The sequence below is a fragment of the Pteropus medius genome, unplaced genomic scaffold (genome assembly GCF_902729225.1).
Source record: "Pteropus medius unplaced genomic scaffold, Ma_sr-lr_union100, whole genome shotgun sequence".
Taxonomy (NCBI): domain Eukaryota; kingdom Metazoa; phylum Chordata; class Mammalia; order Chiroptera; family Pteropodidae; genus Pteropus; species Pteropus medius.
Genome location: NW_024350319.1, coordinates 10,636,434 through 10,662,411, shown reverse-complemented (window position 1 = coordinate 10,662,411; position 25,978 = coordinate 10,636,434). Strand labels below are relative to the sequence as shown.

Below are 25,978 nucleotides of genomic sequence, written 5' to 3'. Positions count from 1 at the left end.
TTAAAATTAAATACAAAGCCACTAAAGAAAAAAAGGCTGAGCTCAGGTATCAATGAGTTCTTAAATTCTGTTCCTACAGGAAAAGAGCAGAAATATTTATACACAGATGCACATATAAATGTTTTAAATATAACGATGAAGACAAAGAACTTTTTTTTTCAAAAATAGTACTGCTGGTAATAGTTGTGGGTAGAGCTAACAGTTTTATTCAAATAGAGAACTAAGAAATACAACCATAATGACAGGGACAAAAACACCCAAGTGGATCCTAAAGAAATCTGCCCCTGCTCTGGCATGACCAGACTTTGATCAAGGTCACTTTACTAAATTAGTTATGGAGTTGGAGATAACATGTACCCTTTATGGTTAAAACATACTTTGAGAGAAAAGTGGATTTATTAAAATTATTAAAATTTAATATCGGGAATTTGCACAATAATTGTGAAATCACCAACTGGAAGATTTTTTTAAAGGCATTCAAATTTCATTATGAGTATCTACCCTAGCTACTTCCAAGTACACACTTAAAGCTCAACAACACAAAAAAAACAATGTCAAATAGATATTTGAGTAAGAAAAACAACAAACTTAAAATATTCAATGTGTAGAATATAATTTAAACCTTGTTTTTCTTTTTGGTACATGCTTATTCTTCTCTCCTCTAAATTTCTGGTAGTATTTGGGAACATAAATCTTCATATTTTCCTCTAAAATATATATTGTCTTTTACTGCAACTGCTATATTTCAGTTTAGTCATAGAGTCATTTCAATTACAATTTTTTGTTAGGCCTGAACTAGTCTGAAGCCTGAGAGATATTTTTTTTTTTGTTTTTTGTTTTCTGAGATCTAAAAACTAATAGAACCAAAAAGGGAATTTCACCTAAAGATGTTATATATCATACACATCTGATCCCAATATCAAAGGGTGAGCTCAGTGTCCACACTAGTCATTCTATAGGCAGATATACATGTAAACCTCATTAATCTTTCCAGTTCTGACCATTTTTCATCAAATTTAAATGGCTGAGAAAGGTAAACCACCACTTACAGTTTCTTTGAAGGAGGAGTTTAGCCAGCGATTATTTACTACATTCTGTATGGATGTGGGTGGGTTTTCTAAATCTTCAAAGGAATCCATTAATATAAAATCCAGAACAACATCATAAAAATTTAGATTTTTCACCTGCATTAAATTATGAGTTAAAACAGAAATTATTACACAGAGCTGAAATTAAGTCTGAGCCAGGACCTCATACTTTGAAACGGTTGGGTGTTTTTAGTTAAGTCAGATTATCTCTCTGACAAAAAAAGACGAGCAGGGAAAAATATGCAAACAACTCACCACCAGAAATTATAATTCATATGACAGCTGTTCCTTCCTAGGTCCCATCAGGTGAAATTAATCTCTCCTTCTCCTCTATTCTAAGAATCTTTTGTTTGTGCTTTTATTATGGTCTCCACAATACTCATTCTGCTTTGTCATTGAGTTATTGGTATATCTGTCTGTCTTCCCCACCACATCGTGAACCTCTTAATCTTTTGTTCATTTATGCATACTGTATTGTACTACATGCTACACCAGGTGCTCATACTTCTATAGTAAGCAAATTAGATGCTTAGAGTTTCCTGAGGAAAACAGACAGCAACAAATAATTCCACAAATACACAATAACAAACTGTGATAAGCACAGTAAATGAAAAAGTACATGGTACTATGAGAGCTTAATCTAGACTGGATGTCACAGAGGGCTTTCTTTGGGGAGTGAAACATCCCAGGTACAGGAAATACCTTGTCAAAGACATTAAGGTGAAAAGGAACACAGTGGTGTTGAGTCAAAGAAAACTGGCAAGTGTGCTACTGTAGCAGAGAACAAAGAGGTAAGACAAAGAGGAAGGGCCATCTCCTGCAGAGTTTATGGCCCATGTCAACAATTCTGGATTTTATCTTCACAGTATATTAGGGGGAGAGTGGTGGAGGGAAGATAGATGATCAGATTTGTATTTTTAAGGACTGTTTTGGCAGCAATGTGTAGAATGGAATGGAGAGGAGAAAGTGAACATAGGGAGTGGAGACGTAGGCAAGGAATCAGGGAATGCAAAGACTGAGGTAGTCGAGGGAAAGACAATAGATACTCAGACTACTATGGGGCTGGCAGAAATAGAGAAAAAAATGAAGAAACTGGAAGACAGGAGTTGAAATTGACAAAATTTAGAGATGAATACAATAAAGTAGGTGAGAACTAGGGAGGTATAGAAGATGAGTCCTAGGTTCTTGCCTGCACAATTGAATGGACACCGATTCCTTCACCAAGTGAGGGAACAGCGGAGAAAGAAAGATCATGCCTCTATGTCTCTGCATCTACTGTTTTCTCTGCCTAGAAAGCCTTTAGCCCCTTGTAAACTCATTCTTTATGCTTCTGTTACAACAAAATGTCCCAGGTTCATCATGTTCTTTCTCTATCCCAGTGCTGAAATCAGCCATTTGTTCCAAGGAGTCCTAGTTCCTTGTAGTGGAGTGTTTAGGAGCCAAGATCTATGTGTGAGGAAAAATTTCTTTTGAGGTAATGCTGCTCCCAGACCCTTGCAGTAAGTACAGCTAGGAAATATGTGTATGTCTATGTATATGTAAGCCTTTATATTTATTTCTATATCTTAGCTATCCATATTTATTATAAACTATGAATTCACACTGACAGCTCTAATTCCAATTCTAGCTTTTTATACCTTCCTTCTCTGAGAGTAAGATCTGGCTCTAGTTATTCTCAATATATTTGTTTGTCTGATCCTATACATGCAGCTAATCTCCTAGCTCCAGTGAGTTACCTGTGGTCTGATCTGAAACCAGCTCTACATAGGCCACCATTACCACCCTGCTAGAGCCTGCGCTTGACTTTCAGAAAGAAGGAAAGAAGAAAAGAAGAGAGGGGAGAGGGGAGAAAGGAAGGGAGGGAGGGGAAGGCTTATAAGAAAACAATTATTTTCAACTGTTGCCAAAAAAAAATGAAGACTGGGGTTGCTATTGTTTATGATTCTGTCATAACTACCACCACACAACTGGTTTTCTTATGATTTAATAAGGACATGAAAACAGTGGCCTCAAATTATATAAATATTATGTGTAACTAAGGAGAATAAATATAAAAACTTTGAACTTACTCCTCTAGCAGCAAGTTCCATTTCTGTACTATCCCAGTGATCAGTCTGCTCTAAAAAATAGATCATTTCATCAAAAACGTCTTCGAACTTCTTTGGATTCTGCAGAAAAAAAATACACTTTAATCTTAAACTCAACTTTATAAGGCTCTAGCCTACAAAGTAAATGAGTTACTCTTCAAGTATGTTTGTTATATCTTCAATCTATTAGGCAACTGAATTAAAATACATTTTTAAGGTGTTCCATATTAATTTGGTTTAATATTTTGTTGTTCCAACATTTTGCAGAAGTCAAGACTAAGAACATTAGTCACATGTCATAAGCAAACTGCCTACTACTCAAATATGTATGCCTATTTAGATCAGTCCTTAATATGAAAATCTGGTTACAGAGGATAGCATGTAATGCTTCTGAAAAGCAGTTTTACAACTTTAAGAGAAACTCTGGTTCAAATCACTAGGTTTATCTGCCTAAAGGCCAAGAAAACAACATAAGATTTACACTGGGATTTGCAAACAGTTAATAGCACCTTTCATTTATTTTGCACTTTGTATAAAATTTGCTTTCCCATTTATCATTTAAAGATAATCACATAGGTTCATATACTAAAAATAAATACCCCAAAGAGCACTGATTTCTCCTTGGGTTGATTTATTTTCTATGTATAAAGCCCATACCATTTTGATCAAGTTGTTTCTCATAAATTATTCCTAATTTTCCATAAAGTCTGTGAATGTCACGGTGAGAATCATCATTAGATCTGCTACTACAACGATCACTATTATTATGTCATTGTAAAGACCCTCTGAAATAGGGTATCATAAATATAATCCTATTATAGAAATGATGGGACTGAGGTTCTATAAACCAGGTAGGTATTTGAATGGTTCAAAGAAGGCCTGTTTTATTTTGGTTTTCCACATCAGTTGGACACACCTTGCATAAAGAAAAGTGGTTCTGTACAGTCTTAATGCAGTTCTTTTCATTGCTTCTGCCTCATTCAGTCCCATGAAGATGAGTAAGAGTAAGAGGTAACTCAATTTGTATTTCCAGATTTCTGAGATCTACACTATTTCCTGGAAGCTTCTTAATGAACAGGATTGAAGGAGGTAAGAGAAGAGTAGTATTAAAAATAATAATAGTGGTGGTTGTAGCAGATCTAATGATGATTTTCACCATCACATTCACAGACTTCATGGCAAATTGGGAATAATTCATGAGAAACAATTTGATCAAAACGGTATGGGCTTTATATATAGAAAATAAATCAACCCAAGCAGAAATCAGTATTCTCTGGGTTATTTATTTTTAGTATGTGAACTTTTGTGACTACCTACAAAAACTATTTCTTCTATTAAAAACTGAATGTATTTTAATCTTCAGTTCAACTGAAACAATAAAATATGTGACAACAAAACAAGTTTACCTTTCGTGCTTTCACAATTAATGCTGATAAAATTTTCCTTCCACTCTCAGCAAGGAAAATCCTGTTGGCTGTTTCTGAAAGGATTACCTAAAAAAAATCCAACCCCAAAGAAAAAAGAGACCTGGAATTAATTTGAATGGACATTTGACTTTATAGCACATTTATGTACAAATAACCCTAATACAGCCAATGCATTGTATGTGGCACTATTTCAGCCGGCAGACCAAAGAGAAGGTCCTAATTTACTAAAATAAAATAAACTCTTGAAACCTATAATCAAAAAATATTAAAGGGAGATAAATGAGAATTTAAATTCTGTTCAATTTAATAATCAGAATTAATCATATTTATTCAAATTAATATCAGAAATAAATGTTAAACAGCCCCAAAATATAAAAAATAAAGATAATTTTGTTGTTTAGTGACCTTGTATCAAGAAATCAATGTTATAATTGATTCAAATAAAAAACAATTTAGAACACATAGATAATAAAAAAGAGGATTTTTATTTTAAGCAGCCATTAGTACACATCTCCAGCATCAAAATATTCTGTTATGACAAAGTGTGGTGGACTTGGGAAGCCACGGGAAACGACAATGACAAATGAAGTCAAATGAATGGAAACAGCAGGCAGGAAAAATAAACTTAGTAGACGTTAAATTTGCCATTAGGAATAAAGATTATAAAGAGCAAAGATTATAAAGAGCCATCTTGTTTATATGCAGCTGGACTCTATAGCATGAGGGTGGGGATGAGTGGCTGGGTAAAGCCTCTTAATGTTAAAAAAAAAAATACCTGAAAAGCCTGTCGAATACAGTGAAGTTTGGCAAGAAAATCACTGTCTCCTAGGCACTCCAGCATTTCAGTTCTATGTAATAAACAGGGAGACAACTGTTACACTGCATTCAAGATCAAGCCTACTACAAATTTGGACTCAAACAAGGCTTAACCTCAGGACCTTAATATAAAACACATGTCTTCAATACTGACAAAACATGTGAAAAATTTTTTTGAGCCTAAAACATACTTTCCCCCATTCGTATAACCATTTTTAATAAATATCATACAAACATAGCAACAGCACCTTAGTATTTTTCAGAAACATAAGAAAAACTCAAATGGTACCTAAGCACTCTTGAGTAAATTTTTCCTTCTTCAACTAAATGCATGGCTTCTTCATAAAAAGGGCAGTGGCAAAGAGACTCCAGACTGTAGGTATGCCGTACTTCTCTGTGCTCTGCAAGCTAAGCATACAGTGGGTTAGAACAGACTACAATGATATATATATATAAATTTTTTTTAAAACTACAACAGATACAAAAATAGAATCTTGATACTAACAAAATATACTCAATTTGATTAAACCATAAAAATCATTCAATAAGATTTTACAGCTAGTAAGATCTGAATTCATTTTATTTCAAAATTCAGTTGTAAAAAAGAGTGAAACTTTATAACAAGCTTAGTCCATTTTGAATCCAACTACTTAAATCCACAGAGTATACAGAAAATCAGTATCTTACAGTTTACTGACATATAACTGAAGATAAATCATTGAAATAAAAAGGATTTTATCATTCAAAAAATGCTTAAAAGCATTATAACTCACAATTGTAAATGAAGTAAAAGTTTCTACAAAAATACCGAAAGAATCTCAATTTGGCTAATTCTAGGGAATTTTTCTTATATGTAGCTTTGACTAACCTTTGTATGACTAAAAAATAGTCATGCACCGCTGTTAGTATAACACTTGACAAATGGAAATCCAGTCTTCTAACAGTTCATTAAAAAAAAAAAAAACTGCAAAGACTATAGAGTAGCCAGCTAAGCAAGAAACCTTTGGAGCAATTTTATTCTTCAATACCATGTGATCCATTTAAATGACATGCTGTAGGGTTTTTCTTTCTTTTTTTGATTTCTAGTAACTTTATTGAGATATAATTCACATAACATAAAATTCACCCTTTTAAATGTACAATTTGATGGTTTTTAACAGTCATTCACCCTATGCTTTATCTATTATCTATGGTTTCGCTTGCTGCTATTTCTTGTCACTTGTGGTCAAAGATGGTCCGAAAATATGAAATGGAAAATTCTAGAAATAAACAATTCATAAGTTTTAAATTGCGCCATTTGGAGTAGCAGGATGGAATCTCATGCTATCCCACACCACCCACCCAGGATGTGAATCATCCCATTGTCCAGCTCATCCACGCTGTACACACTACCTGCCTGTTAAGTCACTTAGTAGCTGTCTCAGTAAGCAGATCAAATGTGGCCATATCTGAGCACTTACAGTCAAGTAACGTATATTTTACTTAATAATGGCCCCAAGACACAAGAGTAGTGATGCTGGCAATTCAGATATGTCCAAGAGAAGCTGTAAAGTGCTTCCTTTAAGTGAAAAGGTACGTATGCATGTATAGGAAAAAACACCATATATATAGGGTTCGGTACTATTTGTGGTTTCAGACAGCCACTGGGGGTCTTCAAACATATTGCCATGGATAAGGGGAGACTACTGTATTTTCACTAGGTTGTACAGTCAGCACCACTTACTAATTGCAGAATATCTTTATCACCCACAACAAGAAAGCTCAGCCCATTAGCAGTCACTCTCCATTCTCTCTTCTTTCCAGTCCCTGGAAAACACTAATCTACTTTCAGTCACTATGGAGTTTCCTGCTCTGGAAACATCTTATAAAGGAAAAAAATATGTGGTCTTTTGTGTTTGGATTCTTTCATTTAGCATAATGTTTCAAGGCTCATCTATGATGTAGAATATATCACTGCTTCATTCTTTTTTATCCCTGAACTGTGGATATACCACATTTTGCTTATCCATTCCTCAACTGATAGACATTTGGGTCGTTTCCACTCTTTGGCTATTATGAATAAGGCTGCTTTGAACATTTGTATACAAGTTTTTTATTTTTTCAGTTCTCTTGAGTATATACCTAAGAATGATAACTCTTAGGTCAGATGATAACTCATGTTTATCTTTTTGAGGAGTTGCCAAACTGTTTTGCAAAGTGGCTGTACCATTTTCATTCCTACCAGCAACAAATAAAATTTTTCCATACTCTTGATAACAACTATTGTTCATCTTTTTTATTATAGCCACCCTAGTGTGTAAAGTGGTTTAATTCCCCTGATGACTAATGATGTTGAACATCTTTCATCTCCTTATTGGCCCTTGCATATCTTTTTTGCAAAACTGGCTATTCAAATCATTTGCCCATTTTTAAATTGGATTGTTTGTCTATTTATTGTTGAGTTGTAACAGTTCTTTATATATTCTAGGTACAATTCTTTTATTAAATACATGATTTACGGAATATTTTCTTTCATTCTGCTGTGTTTTTCACTTTCTGGTTGGTGTCCTTTGAAGCACAAAAGTTTTTACTTTTGACTAATTCCAGTTGATCATTTTTTTTCTTTTGTCTGCCTTAATGTTTACTTCCTACTTGTGCAGAAAGCAAGGTTAGCCAGAGGTGAAAGGTTAGAGACTTCTAAGGTCTTTCCTGGACATAGCATATGTTCCCTGCACACATTTGTTCATTCTAGAATCCCAGGGATATGCCGGAGCTTTTCAAAGACCCCTATAAACATCTTATTGCCCAGTTTACTCTTTTAAGTTTTTTAGTCAGGCTCTTGCTAGTCGCAACTGGTATAACCACCTCAGGCAGCTGCAATGTTAAACAGCTATCACTGATTGTTTTCAACAAAGGCCCTAGAGATAGGGTAAAATTTAAACCCAGGCATTTATTCTAGAACTTATACTCTTAAATATCAAACTATACTCTCCTATCAGCTCTATCTGAAAATCCAAGGTAAAAGAGGTTTAAGATAGTATAAACTGTCTATCAGAACAGAAGCAAAAGAAAAAAAAGGTAAATGAAAATATTAATATCTGACATCACATATTTTCTGCTTTAATATTTCCCTTCACATTTTAAGAGAAATGTATTATGCAAACGGAAATGTTTTTGAGGTTAAAAAAAAAACCTAACAGTTAAAAAATAAGTTATAATGAAAATTCTTTAGATAGTAAATAGTTTAAAGTTTTGTACCACTGTCAAAACAAATAGTATCTATGTACGCCTACCAGTAGAAAAAAATCCTAAGGAGGAAACTGGGGTTCCAATTAAACTCTCTACACAAAATAATTTACACTAATCAAAAGTGAACAAATCCAACAATAAGAGATTCCAGAGTAAATCTTGATTTATTTGTCTACCTTGCTTATTTGCTGGTTTAGCTGAAGCGATCATTTAAATAAATCTCTTAAAATACATCATCTTGAAGATTTGGTACTAGCTAACATTATCATCAACTCTTCTTAAGAGACAATGACAACTCAAACATTTATTTAAATCATGAATCTTAAATTTTTTAAAGCAAAAAGCAAATCACTAATACAATGGCTTCAATTCTCATTTTAGAATATACTTTTGACAAAATTTCCAAGAATGTTTTTAAAGGTTTCAGAAAAAGATTAACATTTTACTAGAGTTGAGAAGCAGAGGTGTTTAATCCCAGCATATGGAAATGTGCAATTTACCATGAAAAAAGTGTTCTTTTCTTTTTTGCTATCTGAAACTTTTGAAATGTCTTTTACTTCTAAGTTATTCTTCCCCCCAAAGGGTACATTTCAAAAACTCATTTTATTGTCTTCAAACAGAAAAGTAATACCATATTGATTTACAACAAAGCACCATTCCGCCTTATTAGTTATCTCCCATAGTTCATAAGCACCACAAAAATGACCATGTAAGAAATCAAACAAGTCAATAAAAACAGCAACAACAGTCAAAACAGATAAAACCCATTGATGTAGCAACCAGTGAGAAGAATGTTTTGGGATTAGCTGAAATGTCAAACATCCTAAATTACTTCTCCCTTGCCTTCTCTGAAGTGCAAGAGGGACTGGGCCTTATCTTCCTTGTTAAGCGACGATTTGGCTGAATGTGAAGTAATATTTTAAAAAGCCTTACTATTTTTAAAATCTTCTGAACAACCATGAAAAAATGTCCAAAGTCCCAAAACTATTAAAAGTTGGGTCATGAAATAGGCCAAGTTCCATATTAATATGGACTATTTTTTACATGTTTACATTTTCCTTTCAAATCAATCATCTAAGATTACAAATAGAACTTAACAGTTAAAGAACTTAACAGTTAAAATCATCTAAGATTACAAATAGAACTTAACAGTTAAAGAAAGCAGGCTGACTGTATACTCTATCTCACTAATAGAAAAGAAATAAAAAAGGAAATAACAACCCTCTAAAATGGCCCTCAACGATTCTCTCTTCCTGATATTACCTCTTTCTACTCTGAATGTGGCTAACTTGTGTAACCAAAAGGATATTGTAGAAATGATGGAGGGTGATTTCTATGGTTAGATCAGAAACAGTCACTGCTTCCATCTCACTCTCTTTTGGATCACTTCCTCTGGAGGAAGCCAGGTGCCATGCTGAGAAGATACTCAAGCAGTCCTATAGAAAAGTCCATCTGGTGAGCAAGTGAGGTTTTCTGCCAACGTGCCATTCACGTAAGTGAGCTAAGGAGCAGATTACCCAACTCTAGTCAAGCCTTCAGATGACCGTAGCCCCAGCCAACATACCTGACTACAACTTCACAAAAGACCTACAACTTCACAAAAGACCTCAAGCCAGAACCACTCAGGCCACTTCCAAATTCTTGACCCTCGGAAATGATGAGATAATAAACAAATATTGCTATCATCGTTGTTGTTTTTGAATGGGAAAACATTTTTATTTTGTTTGGGGAAGTGAGCAGGCATCCAGTCTCAGAACTTCTGGAATTGCTTCTTGGTGCTGGAGGTCTTGGTGACATTGAGCACGGGAAGCAAATGGTATTGCTCAGGGGCCAGCACTCACCAACCATGATGAAATCACTGATCTAAATGTCCCTGATGCCGGAGTTCAGGCACATGAACATGTTCTTATTGTACTTCTCCAAGTGGTTGTACTTTTGGATGTAGTGGAGGTAGTCTCAGCAAATGACAATGGCCGTCTGCGCCTTCATCTTGGTCAATACACCTGATGGGATCCACCCTCGGGTGGAGATGTTACCCATAAAGGGGCATTTCTTGTCACAGTAGGTACCCTCAGTGGCCTCCTTGGGTGTCCTGAAGCCCATACTCTTATAGTATGGTGGGAGCTTATCCTGGCTAGTTTCTCCAAGCAGGACCCTCTTCTTTTGAAAGATGGTGGGCTGTTCTTGGTAGCATGCTCAGTCTAAGAGTCACGCCTTATTTGATAATATACATGGCTTCAGAATTAAATACCAAAACAACGAACTCCTTGGATTAGCCTTTAGGACTCAGTTCTCACAGAACTAACTGTAAGTCCTAAGACCTCCAGAAACTACCACCCTATAAACCTTGAATTTTAAGAAGGTAACGTCTAAAACGCTTAAGCCTCCATTAAACCACAAGTGTAGAGCCCCCAGGATTTATAATGCTCTAATTTAGATTAATGCGAAGCCCTCTGCCTGACAATCTCCATACTAGGGGGCAGGGTCCTGCTTTCAAGGACACACGCCCATGAGGCTCAAGGAAGGCCCCTCAGCTTCAGCACCAGCTTCAAGCCAGCTCCTGAATTTTATTGTTGAGAAATAGAAATTTTGAATGGTAGATATAGCCCTCCCTTTCAGATTATGATTATTCTAAATGTTTGTCTTTGTTGCTTTGTATATTATTATTATTATTAGTGTATTATTTTGGATTACTATAAACAAGTGCTATCAAGACAAAGAGGAGATTAATAAAAGCTTTCCAAGCTTCCATTTATAAGTAGAGGTATCTGAATTATAGAAAATAAAATTTTCTCTTTAAAGAGCACTCTACAATTTATATATTAAACATACAGACACACCTTGCAGTGATAATTCTAAGAAAAACAGAATCTACAGCTAAAAATTGCTACCTCTGCAATATTAGTTTCTCCCTATTAAATGACAATTTCTTTAACAGATGGGAGTTAGGAGAGTACTAATGCAGTGCTATCCTCACATTAGAAAGACTTTTCAGAATTTGAAAACATTATGCCAAGTAAAAATACATCAAACACGAAAGAGCATATATTGTGTGATTCTATTTGTATGAACTGTCCAGAATACATGAATCCATAGAGACAAAAGGTAGAATAGTAGTTGCCAAGGGCTAAGGGAGGAGGTTAGGTGAGAAAAGGGAGTGATTGCTAATAGTTACAGGTTTCTTTTTGGAGTGATAAGAAAGTTGTGGATTTAGAAAGTGGTACTGGTTGCACAACTCTGTGAATATACTGAAAACCACTGAATTGTACACTTTAAAAGAGTGAATTTTATAGTGCATGAAATATCTAAATAAAGCTATTATTATTATTATTTTAAAAAGGCTTTTCAGAGAAAAAAGGCTATGGTTCCAAACCAATGTCTGGCAAAGCTTATATAGGAAAATCTTGTTAATCACTTTCGCAAATGACTGACCTAGCTTAGGCAAAAACCAATGCCAGGACTTGTTTTATTCTAAATAGGCAAGAAATCTTTCTGGTAATTCTGAATAAAGCTTTCAAATGACCACAAATTGTTTAACTTCCCAAGCAGTTCTGATCTTATTCTCTTAATAACTTTCTTCATTAAAAGTTTTCTCTAACTTAAGTGCTTGGCATATATTAAATGCAATTAAAAATAATTTAACAAATATTTCTTAGAAAAGAATTTATCTTGGAACATTCACATTCTGAGATCATATATTTATACCCTAGAAGCATTCCTAGGATGTTTCTCAGATATTGAGCCCTTCTTGTGGTATTCATACATTTTGTTGTCCATAAGGATTTTTAAAAAATGTATCAAACCTTTGTAACTTACAACAAATTTAAAGTGAGTACAATGAACACTTGGCAAAATATTTTTGAAAGTTGTACATGATAAAGAAACTTCAGAGCAATTTGGTATACTGTTCTTCACAGTGGAAATAATGCAACATGATTAGCAATTATTCTCCTTACAACCCATCTAGGGCATAAGTGTCTACAGATCAAAAAGATATAAAGCATCTGACAAAACAGAATATCCTTTTATGATAAAAATTCTCAACAAATTGGGTACGAAGGAATGTACCTCAACACAACAAAAGCCATATATAACAAGCCCACAGCTAACATCATACTCAATGGTGAAAGGTTGAAAGCTTTTCCTCTAAGAATATGAACAAGACAAGGGTACCCACTCTCACCATTCCTATTCAGCATAGGACTGGAAGTCCTATCCAGAGGAACTAGGCAAGAAAAAGAAAAAAAGGCATACAAACTGGAAAAAAGAAGTAAAACTGTCTCTGCAACATATGATCTCATATACAGAAGATCCTAAAGATTCCACAAAAAAACTATTAGAATAAATAAATTCAGTAAAATTGCAGGATACAAAATCACTATACAAAATCACTAAGAACAAACTATCAGAAAGAGAAATTAAGAAAACAATCCCACTTATAATAGCATTAAAATGAATACAATACTTAGGAATAAATTTAACTATGGAGATGAAAAATCTGCACACTGAAAACTGTAAGACTTTGATGAAGAAACTGAAAGAGACACAAATAAATGGAAAGATAGCGCGTGTCCATGGAATGGAAGAATTAATACTGTTAAAATGCCCACACTATCTATAGCCATGCTACCCTGAACAAGCTCGATCCTGTCTGATCTTGGAAGCTAAGCAGGGTAGGGCCTGGTTAGTATTTGGATGGGAGACAACCTAGTAAGACCAGGTGCTGTAGGCATAAAAAATAAAAAGATAAGGGATTGTAAGCTGACAAAGTCTTTGCAATCTGTGAGGTCAACAAAGGGTTGCCCTGCCTAAAAACAAATAAACAAATAAATAAATAAATAAAATGTCCACACTACCTAAAGCTATCTATTAATTCATTGCAATCCCTATCAAAATTCCAACTGCATTTTTCACAGAACTAGAAAAAAAATCCTAAAATTTGTATGGAATCACAAAAGACCCCAAACGGGCAAAGCAATCCTGAGAAAGAACAAAACTGGAGGCATCACACGTCCTGATTTCAAACTGTATTAAAAAGCTATAGTAATCACATAGTACAGTACTGGCATAAAAATAGACACATAGACCAATGGAATAGAATCGAGAGCCCAGAAATAAACTCTTGCATATAATGTCAATCAATATTTGATAAGGAAGCCAAGAATACTCAAGAGCTTTTTCAGTAAGGTGAGAAAATTGCAGAACTGTATTTAGAAGAATGAAACTGGATCCCTATCTTATGTCATTCACAAATATTAACTCAAAATGGATTAAAGACTTAAACATAAGACCTGACACCATAAAACTCTTAAAAGGAAACAGGGAAAAAGCTCCTTGACACTGGCAAAAAAAAAGGTCCTTGACAATGATTTTTTGAGGCATGACACCAAAAGCACAAGGAACAAAAGCAAAAATAAACATATAGGACTACACCAAACTAAAAAGCTTCCGCACAGCAAAAGACACAATAAAATGAGAAGGGAACTTACAGAATGGGAAAAAATATCTGCGAACCACCTATCTGATAAGGGGTTAATATCAAAAAATATATAAGAAATCCAAACAACTCAGTAGCAACCTTCACTCAAACATCCAATTAAAAAATGGACAGAGGACCTGAATAGACACTTTGCCAAGGAAGACACAAATGGCCAACAGGTACATGAAAAATTGCTCAACATCACAAATCATCAGAATACAAATCAAAACCACAATGAGATATCACCTCACATCTGTCAGAATGGCTATTATCAAAAAGATAAGAAATAAGTGCTGACAGGAGGTAAAGAAAACAGAACCCTGTAAATTGGTACAGCTAATTCAGAAAACAATACAGAAGTTTCTCAAAAAAAGTAAAAACAGAACTACCATCCAGCAATCCCACTTCTGCATGTATATCCAAAGGAAATGAAATCACTGTCTTGAGAATCTGTACTCCTACATTCATTGAAGCATTTTTCACAACAGCCAAGATATGAAAACAAGGGTCCATCAACAGATAAAGAAGATGTAGTATATATACATTTCACTTAGCATAAGGCATTATGTTAAGTGAAATAAATCAGACAGGAAAAAAAATAAATACTGTATGGCATCACTTACTTATAGAATCTAAAAAGCCAAACCCATAGAAACAGAGAGAAGAATGGTGGTGGCCAGGGGCTGAGGAGTGAGGGAAGTGGAGGGATGTTGGTCAAAAGGTACAAACTTCTAGTGAGAAGATGAGTAAATTCTGGGGATCTCACATTCAGCACAGTGACTATAGTCCACAAGACTGTATTATATACTCGAAAGTTCCTAAGAGAGTAGATCTTAAATGTTAAATGTTCTCACCACCACCACAAAAGAAAGGTAAACGTGAGGTGATGGAGGTGTTAATTAGCTTTATTGTGGCAATTATTTCACAATAGATGTGTATCGAATCATCACATTGTACAGCTTAAACTTATACAATGTTATATATTCATTATATCTCAATAAAGCTGGAAAAAATATTTTAAAAACCAGAAAGATAAACCTATCCATATCAAACTGTAAAAGAGAAAATAGCTTTTCAAAAAAAACCAAGTAGATATATTAAATCTATTATAAACTTATAAGTATAAATTATAAGGAAAAATGTAAACAATTCAGGATAAGACACGATAAGCAATAGCTAAAATATACATATACAGAGACTCTCTAGAGGATGAAAAAATTATGGTCAGTACAGCTTTAATAAAGGCAGAATCAGGCTTAGGGTGCAGGGTATTGGAATACCAAAAACTTTCCACACTAAAGCATGAGTTCATGCATCAATTACAGATGTGTGATACTATTTATAATTTTAAAAAAACAGCATTCATATCCAAAATCTACCATAAAAATGAAATTATTCTAAGATAAAATTGGCCACGTTATTTTTAAGCCTATTTTAAGTAGAAAAAATTACAAAAAGATGACTACTTTGCAAGTATTCCCTTTTAATACAAAATTTAAATCTCAGTAGAAAACAAATTACTCATAAATTTATAATTCCGTGATCACGACTGTTTATTACACATTAGTATATTTATATCTAGCCTTTTTTCTGTAATAATTAGTATATTTACATCTAGCCTTTTTTCTGTAATAATTAGTATATTTATATCTAGCCTTTTTTCTGTAATAATTATATGTCACATATGTTCTTTTTTTCCTATTACAAAATCACAGTCATATGCTCTATATAAAGCTTTATATACTACTTCTCTTTACTCTTAACATATGTTCCCATGTCATTAAATATGATTAGAAATATGTTTACAGCACTATAATATTTCAAATTATGGAAGTACCATAATTTGGCATTAGACTGTTTCTAGTTTTTCATTATTTTTAAAATACGACAGTGAATATTTTTGTATATAAATCTTTGAATCTGATCACTTCCTTGGAAAAAATATCTAGAAGTATGATTTCTGAGCTAAAGAACTGAACAATTTTAAGACTCTTGATATAAGGTTAACTGCTTTACATTAAGATACTTATATGCGTCATCCATAATCCACAGCATATGAAAGTGCCCATCCAAAGTATGTGTTTACATGTTCACCTTTTTAAAGTGACTATGAGCTCCTGTGAGAACTTATGTCCATGTTAAATTCATCTTTATATCATCACACGGTAGATGCTAAATAAATGGCTACTGAACTGAATTACAGCACAATGGCAAAACCACTGTCTAGCTGAAAAAGAATGAGGAATTCTCATTAGGAACATACATGCCCTACCTCTGCTGCTGAAGCAAAGGAATCGGTTGACGCAGTGCTCAAGGTGTCTCGCAGGCCAATGTCATCCACACTCCCCTTCACAGTGCTATTGGTATCTTTATCTTAAAAATAAAAGATGAAAAGCTTAGAAATGGATATTCTTTGCTACTGCCATACTTCATAATCTATAGCTGGTTTTTCTTTTTCTTTCTTTTTTTAACTTTCGTCTTTACTGATACTGGAATCTAAAAGGAAAACAATACAAATCAATGGGATGTAATCGAACAAGAATCTCAAAGTATATTCACTGTTTAACTGACTCTGAAACACTGCTAAGCAGAGGAGAAAGTGCTTTAAAGTAGATATTTTTGCTTTAAAACGGGATTAAACTTAATTTCAGATATAAAAAGCTTTTGAATATATAATAACATAAATTGGTATATAATAACTGGAGTTAGATTTATCTCCCATACATGGTAAAATCAGCATATAGCAAAGACAGTTTGAAACAGCAATTTGGTTGCAAGTGGCCTTGCTAAATTTAAAGAACTGGAAGAATGAAATGAATTATTAAATGAATTATTAACATAAACTGTTATCTGGTTTATTATTTATGATAAGCTAATCGAAAATACCAGTTTTATAGCTCTTTATAAACGATTAAGTTGTTTTGTTCTCAAGTTTGATGAAAAAATTTAAATTTCTAAAAGAACATGTATTTTTGAAAATAGAATAATTTAACCTCAGCTTTTGTTCCATTAATAGTCATCAGGTAGTAGAAGAATTTTATTAGCAATATATAACATTCTGAATGTGGGTGTCAATATCTTCACATTCTATCATCATCAATCTGTTAATATTAAATTCTCAAATAAATACTGTACTTGCTTACAGATGTGACTACATTGTAGCAAACAACTGACAGGCTTCAAAATTTATCACGAGTATAAAAAAGAGAGAAACAGAATATATTCAGATTTTTCTTATTTTGATTCTCAATCAGCTAAATTTGTCAGATACTTTATCTTCTTTAAACAGAAACCAGAAATCTCTGGCTTTCATCCATCCAAATTTCTATTCCATCATTTTTCCTAAAATAAAGTTCATTACCTTTACCAGAAATTTCAAGTCCTGTTGTAAACCTCCAAGTACCAGAAAACAGACATTTTGTGATTCTAAACAAGAAGTATAAAGTTTTTAAAAATACAAACCACTAATTTAGTTTAAACTCAAAAGTTTTGTAACCAATTTATATTCCAAGCTCAAAGCCAACCAGGAAAGCAAATAAGCCATAACTGGTACAAGGTTCATTCCTATTAAGTACCAAAAATAATCATACACACAGCATATTTTTTTTAATACTTTATATTTGGTGGGACCATATTTAACATTTTAACAATTTATCTTCCAAGTTAAAATTATAATTGCTTTTAAACGTAGTTTACATCAATCCTTTTAAAGTACCTAACTTGTCAAGCTTAAAATTCTTTTACTACCCAAAGACTATTAATAGAACAAAAGCTGAGGTTAAATCATTCTATTTTCAAAAATGCATGTTCTTTTAGAAATTTAAATTTTTTCATCACACTTGAGAACGAAACAACATAATCACTTCACATTTATAAATAGTTATAAAACTGGTATTTTTGGAAACTAAATTATCCAGAAAAATTTCCATTATTCTCTTTGCAGGGCATATATGATTTTTTAAAATGCACACACACACTTTGAGATTAATTATAAAACTGAATTGGCATTTACAGCTTTCAACCATCTATCTTCTTAAGAAGTTTCCACTGTTAGTATTAATCGTGCAAAATGAAATCATAGTACAATTTTAATTTTGCTAAAGCACTTTTAAAGCAGGATTAAATTACAATTCAATTAGGTTAAATCTTGGTTCCATATGCCTTTTGCTATTTTCAGAGTGGAACACAGACATTTATCTCATGTCACTTTACCTTTCAGACATTACCCACGAGCTGTTAAAAGTCTGTTTTACTTCACTCAACAGAAACCAACCACTCAATGTCATCCAGATCAGTTACAATGATTGTACTTTATTTAAAAACAAAAAAAAAATGGCTTAGAGGAACTGGAAAGATTTATTCATTAAATCTCACTTAGTAAACCACAGACCATACCTTTCATTTCAGTAACTGTTATGACTCCTGGAATGGCAGCTTAATAATTATATAGAGAAATAATACATCTGTTTTTCAGATAAGTCAATAAAAAGTATAAAGAAAGAATACTGGGCCATATCTCAAACTGCTTTCATGCATCCAATTAACATTTAAAATACTTTTTCTAAAAAGTATCAACTCTTGATTGTGGTATTGAAAGACAAAGACAGCATGGAAAGCTGAAAATCAAAGGCTTCATCTTAGTCAATATTTGCAGGAATATTTTCTTACCAAACTTTTCTTAGCAGAAAAAAATGCTAAAATCACAATGAGATATCATTACACACCTACCAGAATTATTAAGTTGGAAAAAAATGACCATTTTTTCGTTATACAGCAATGGAAACTCACACACCACTGGTGGAAATATCATTTGGTAGAACCATTGTGGAAAGTTAGGCATTATATATTAAAGTTTAAGACTGTATTCTCTATGACCTAGCAATTCTATCCGTGGGTTGTTTAGAGAAATGCATGCTTATGTGCATAAGAATGTTCATAACAGCACTGTTTATAACAGTTCTCAACTGGAAAAGACCATTGTCCATCTACCACAGAATATGCAAACAAACTGGTACATTTATACAATGAAATACCATGCAACAATAAAAGTGAATGAATTGCTGCTACATGCAAGAACATGGATGAATCTCACAGTGTGAGTGAAGAGTTATATGCATGGTTTTGTTCACATTAAAATTCAAAACAGGAAAAACTAAACTATATTGATCAGGAATACACACCTAGTTGGTAAAACTATAAAGAAAAGCTGAGAAGCAATCGGCACAAACAACAGAACAGTGGTTATTCTAGGGGTTGGGTGGAAGGGGTGTTGATTGTGAGAGAGTAGAAAGGGACCTTTTAGGAATTTGGCAATGTTTTATTTTTTGGTTACTTGACAGTTACACAAGAGAGTGTGATAAATCACTGTACTTTTTTTGTTTTGTGCACTTTTCTTCTAAAGGTTTAGAAAGAAAGAAAACAAAGAAATAGATCTATATATTTTGGCCCCAAATGGTTAAAAGCAGAAAGACAATGAAATAACTTTCTTGTTATTTGGACATGAATTTTATTCCTTGGTAGAGGAAGCATATATAATGATGCTAAGTTAAAAAGTCAAAAGATCTGATGAGTTTAAGTGTAATAGTAAACTGAAAATAATTTACCTGCACCCTATTGGGGAATACCAGCAGTAGCAGTAGAGTCTAATGCCACGCATATACCACTCACAGCCTTTTTCCTCCTAGCTCATCAATCTTTCTTTGCTATTTAGTGATTGGCTTAGAATTTTAAGTGGGAATATTTACGTGGGGATACTCATCTATTTGCAGAAAGAAGACATGGAAAATACGATATGATTACTATTTAATGACAATAATAAAAGTATGATAAAATTAATAAACATTTATTTTGTACTTATTACTTGCCAGAAACCAAGTTTTATGCTTTACGTATATTATCTCACTATTCCTTTGATGTAAGTAATATATATTTTTTTCATTTTACATGTCAAGAAACTAAAGTACAGAAAGGTTAAGTAACTGGCCATACTCACACAGTTAAGAAATGAAATGGCAGGATTCAAACCCAGGTCATCTGACACCAGATTCCATGCTATGAAACTATGGAGCTGTGGTGTCCAACAGGGTAGCTGCTAGCAAGCTACATGTGTCTATCAAGCACATGAAATGCAGCTAGTCAGAATTGAGATGTGCTGTAAGTGTAAAACACATAACGGATTTTGAAAATTTTGTACCAAAAGATATAAAATATCTTATTAATAGATACTAGGTTTAAGAAAATATATTATTAAAATTACTCTTTCATTTTCCTTTTTCCTTTTTATTTTTTCTTTTCATTTTACTTTTTCATGTGGCTACTAGAAAATTTAAAGTTACATTTGTAGCTCACATTGTATTTCTCACATTGGATAGCACTGTTAGAGCATTCCTTTCTCATATCTTATCTACATTGCAAAGAGCTTACAAGTTTTTTAGAGGATTGAGATTCAACTCATACTTTTTAAGTGACTACTATGTGCCCAAGGCAATCTGCTAAATGCTTTCACAGACTATTTCACTCAATACAAGTAATTGGAATAGTCTAAACATATATAAAAATGCTTTGTTGTAACTAGAACAAAAAGGCCATTTCCTCATCAAAATCTTCAATGGCTCCTTGTCTGGTTTTCAAAGCTTTCCATAATCTCTATCCACCCTATCTAATCTTGTTTTCTATTAATTACTAAAAGACACCTCAGCTGAGTACATTTAATATACTCCCACTTACCATGCAATGGGTAAAAGCTCGTGCTTTGGAATAAGCCAGCAAGCGTTTGGATCCTGATCTTAGCTTTGCTATTTATTTATCGGGGTAAATAAATTTTTATAGAGTTGTCATAAAGATTAAATGAGATATTTGTGGAGGCACGGTACTTGCTATATAGTAAGTGCTAAATAATTTTTTGTTAGTATTATTATTGCCATATGCATTCTTTAATCAAGCTTTTGGTTCCTCCAACAACTTCTCTAACATACAAATCTCTCTCCTTCTGCTTTCTTGCCCCATGCTACCCAGGAACACATACTGCTTTATAATATGCAGCTCAAGTACCATCCCCTGCAAGCATCCTCCAAAAATTAACTAAATTTGCTTTTATGTAAGGCAGTAGAGCAAAAGTGTTAAAATCATGGGTCAAGAGCTATACAGCCTAGATTCAAATTCCGACTCTGCTACTTATTAATTGTGCAGCCTTGGGTAAGTTTCCTATCTTCTCAGTTCCTCAGTGTTCTCATTTGTAAAATGGGGGGAAAATCTACCTCATAGTTGTATGAGGATTAAATAAGTTAATATATGTAAAGTAAGCATTCGATACATGTTAGCTAGTCGTATTATTACGCAAAAGGTAAGTATATATCATTTAATATACCATCTAAATTTTATTTAACTAATGCCTGTATTATATAGCCTATCTCTCCAACTGGACTGACACAACTTAAGTGAATGTATTTTCTTTCCTTTTTTTCTTTTTCTTTTATTCCTGATGGTTCCTACAGTTCTCAATGGAGCATGGAACATATTGTAAACACTCAAATATTTGTTCACATAAACTAAATAAAACTTGCTATTATAAACTGACCATCCCCAGGAGATGAAAATTCCTAAAAGACTCTCATGTATTTCCTCTGGGTCATTTTGTCTGTTATATGACTTCAACTTGTTTTCAGAGTCCTGTTAAAATTCTTATGTTTCTAATACCCAGCCCTAAATAATTGACTTATGATACCATCTTCTAAACCTGAAATATGCAGTTTAAACCCCTTAATGACTCATCATTAACATTCAATTGCCTAAAAGAAAGCTTTCCACATAACTGGGTGATTAAATATCAAACATGTACCATAAGTTACCACACGCTGGCACTAGGCAGGGTAGCTCTTTTTATTCCTAACTTTTTAAAATAATAAATCTAAAATATTTTTAAAACATTTTTTTATCTGTCTCAACCATCCGGAACTTTTAAAACATTCATGCATAGACATAAACTATGTTTTTCTTTGGAAGAACACTGAAAGTATGCTTAGTTTTAACTAAACAGTCATATATTTTAGGCCAAAAATCTGACTGGATTCAAGCCTTCCTCTTTCTTTCACAATCTCCTAATTCGCATATTACTTAAGATTTTTTTCCAAAGTAGAATTTGCTTGAAAGTTAAAAAAGAAAAAACTAGAAGACACTTCAGTCCTGGAACTGGAACTTCAGACCTAGATCTATCTCTTTAAAGCAATGCAAGTGGGTTTTCTTCATGCCTCACTTTTGCCATCCCTAGGCACAGTCTATTTTCTGTCGCTTAGAAGGCATCGGGTCTATTTTAACTTCAGCAGATTCTAGTGGAGATTCCAAAGATGCCACTCTTCTTTTAAAATCTAGGCTGTCCGCTGTGGGTTTTGTAACACCAACAAGAAGAGGAAGCCTGCCAAATGTCTCAATGTCATCTGACATCTATGTCAGCAGCGATTCTCCAGATGATTTTTAGCAATTTAAATATGATTTGGAACCTTGTCTTTTCTATGATTCTGTTAAAAATGAGAAAGTTCCTGTTGCCAACCAGATAAGCTATTTTCCAAATGGGTCTGCTATGTTAAAATAATTAAGAAATCTAGAAAACTATTGCTGCTCTTTGTGTATCTTGTGTGACTATCTGCCCCATGCATACTGTGGATAATTTTTATTCTGAGTTGTTTTAAAATGCTACAGTATAGTTTGAGTGAGAAAAAAAGTTAAACACAAAAATCAAAAGTAACATAATTTCAGAAAATAAAAGAGCTAAGATATATATTGACTTTTCTTCTCAATGTACCTTAATACTGAAAAGCATAACAGTAAAATCCACTGAAACAAAAGAAGAGTTGATCATTTCTTGATCTGTTATGACTTACACAATTTGCTCATGTGAAATAACACATGTACAAAAACAGCCTGCCATTACAGCACTACCCAAAAGGAGATTTCCATAACAGTTGTCTCTGGCCTTCCCTATTCATCACAACTTGTTATATGCCATGACTGGCCAACATGATAACTATTATTCATAACTGTGCAAAATGAGTAAGAGAGAAAGAGAAAGGAGTAACAGCATTTTCTACCTTTTTTTAGGAGAAGAAAGAAGTGACTAAATACCCAAAGTGGAGCACAAAGCAATCAAGGTTAGACCTTAACAGGGCCACTAGGAACAGCTGGTCACTTCATACTACACAAAGGCCCCTGGCCAATAGGACAAGTAGAGCAGAAATCCAGGTCAACTCCTGAGCCGGCATCTTCCTGGAGGAAGATGAATCTTTTTCTTATCACAAAAGTGCCCTTCCCAAGGGACTACATGGGGCTTTTTCTACATCACACAAAGGCCTTATGTGGGTAGGTGAAGGTCCTAGACTTAGAAATACAAACCACTTGAATACAAAAGACACAATGGCAAGCAGTAGGATTTTCCCTTGTTTCTGGCACCCTGGCAATTTCATTATACTGCTTTCACCTCTGAATCTATTTTGATTTATATATGTAACACCAGTTAGGCTTCGTTTTGTAGTATTGTTAAATACTTTGAAATTAAGATTATAAGCTTTAATGCATGGGAGGAAATTACTAGGTCAAATTTCTCATACATTCTGCAATTTGCACTCTGTATATTTAGAAGTTCGAGTATACAAGTTAAGCCTGTAATTCATGTCACTCCCTAAAAATAAACCCTCAGGGAGTTTATCCTTCAACCACAGTGCTTGTGTACAAAAGGGAAAGGACAAGCTCTTAGAGTGTCAACTCTGGGCTGTCTGACATTTGACTCAAGATGAGAGGTTGAGGTATTTCCTGTTGCTGCCAAGCTCTTTCGATATGGTTAAAAGCTCTACCTGGCTGCTCACCAAAAAAAAAGAAAAGAATAATGTCTCTCTAGTGGTCAAGAGGTCTCACTTTATAGCTTTTCCTATTTTTCTGCCAGAGAATTTGTGAAATCAGTACTAGGCTGGAAAAGTCTCAATTTTTCCTTAGAGGATGTCTCATTATCTCAAGGAAATCCTCTGTTAAAAAAAAGAACAGAAAGATGGATAAAATATTTAAATTGTACCACTCAAGCCTTCCACAATCTTGTGCAAAAACATAAATTTGATTATGACTTGTTATAATTCTTAGTGGCTCCCTTTGGCCTAAAGATACAAAACAAAGACCTTCATGATTTATCTCCTGCCTACCTTTCTAGATTCCTTTCCCACCACTCTCCTACATATATTTGATATGTCCTAAGACATATCAAACAACTTATAGTTCCTTAAGTAGGCTCCATTTACACATCTTGATCCTTGTTGTTCCTTCCGCTTGAAATGACCTTTTCTAAATCATCTAACAGGTGGACCATCTTTCTTCAAGTGTCATGCCTGTGAAGCATTCCTTGAATCCTCCCACAAATAATCATATGCTTTTCTTTGGTGTTTCCATAGTACTTACTGAACACATTACTACAGCACTTATTCCACTGTGTTATATAATTTTTTTAAGGCCTTTCTCCAAAACAACTGTGGTGCCTAAAAGCAAGGATGAAATCTTCTTCATTCTTGTCTCTCCAGTGCCTTATGCCACGTTTGACATATACTAGACAATTACCTGTTTGCTAAATAAATACTCGACACCTAAGAGTCTATGAGTTCACTCTGTAAAAAAAAAACATTATAAAGAGGCCTACACACATATCTGAAATATGCAAGGCAATGCTGCTAAGCTACGAAAATTCCTGGTTTGTTTTTAAGGGCTAAATTTGTTCCTACACATCAGTGTAAAAGAATCTCAAAGTCCTTTGCTTCAGCCAAAAAAATAACATTTATCAAAGTTATGACTTCAGAGTTGCCTGCTAATATTGCTGTTACAATTACATACTACTCTTTATAAAAAAATGTAAGCATACAAACTATGAAGCCCAATTAATTTTAGAAGAAATTGAGTAAAAGTATAGATTAGTAAGCCTGAATTTTATTTGTATAAACTGTATCAATAAAATAATGTCCCCAAGAAACTGTGAGCAAGCTTCATTTGTTGTTAATCAAGTTTATTTTTATATTGGTATTAAATTCAGAAATTTGGTCCTGCCCTAATAGCCTAACCAAAATGAGTAATAATCTTAATTTCTGAATGTACTAATACTGCAATAAACTACAAAACTCTGTAATGATGCATACTTTGCATGATATAATGATAACAGAAGTCTTCTAAAGTATAAATCATTCCTTGATGTTAGGTTTTAATCCGAAATTCTACCAATCTCTCACTAGTGTTTATGACCAAAGCCTAATTTTTACCAAAATAATTCAGATAATAATGCAAATTTCTGTTTAATATGAAAGCTAAATATACTTTTATAGTGTAATATTTGATATGTACAAAAATACATATATACCATAAATGTGTATTTTGAATCAAAATGCTAAAACGAACATTTCTGAAACTACCATTTATGACCCCTTTTCAAAGTTTACAAAATTATCTATTTAAAAGGAAAAATAATCATACAGAAAACAGTATTGTACATATCTTCTTCTTACCTTACCCATAATACTTATGATATATGGGTCTTCATATGAATTATAAGAAGTCATAGATATTCAGATATTTCAGCAAAAATAGCAGCAGATAACCAAAGATTAACTACATGAACCAAACCAGATCTGTTTACATTTAAGTTCTTAGGCTTTTAAACAGGCTGAAGGCACTTCAGTTCAGAAGTATAGGAAAGAATAGAGGTGAGAAGGAAAAGTTAAGAAAGATCTTCTGTTTGGGCTCCCAAATAGCTCAGTACTGAGGTATATACCAACCTATACTGCTTTCTAACTGCTTCATAAGAGTAAGTCTTAATTGGCCAATCAGACCAAAAGT

General features: G+C 33.5%; 1 protein-coding gene and 2 pseudogenes across 4 annotated transcripts in view; 1 reads left to right on the top strand and 2 right to left on the bottom strand.

Annotated features, from left to right (window-relative positions):
• MIGA1 (mitoguardin 1) overlaps positions 1-25,978 on the bottom strand; it is a 70,056-nt gene that overhangs the window by 8,377 nt on the left and 35,701 nt on the right. For all 4 annotated transcript variants that reach the window (XR_005647745.1, XM_039838643.1, XM_039838644.1 and 1 more), the window contains exons 8-13: positions 16,398-16,498; positions 5,708-5,826; positions 5,378-5,450; positions 4,582-4,668; positions 3,158-3,256; positions 1,050-1,184 (exon numbers count right to left, since the gene is read on the bottom strand). Coding sequence is in view for 3 of the 4 variants with exons in the window: in XM_039838643.1 (XP_039694577.1) it covers positions 1,050-1,184; positions 3,158-3,256; positions 4,582-4,668; positions 5,378-5,450; positions 5,708-5,826; positions 16,398-16,498 (614 nt within the window). In the remaining variant the exon portion in view is untranslated. The remainder of the gene's footprint in view (positions 1-1,049; positions 1,185-3,157; positions 3,257-4,581; positions 4,669-5,377; positions 5,451-5,707; positions 5,827-16,397; positions 16,499-25,978) is intronic.
• LOC120583121 (40S ribosomal protein S11-like) lies at positions 6,766-12,609 on the bottom strand (annotated as a pseudogene).
• On the top strand, positions 13,260-13,378 carry LOC120583484 (uncharacterized; annotated as a pseudogene).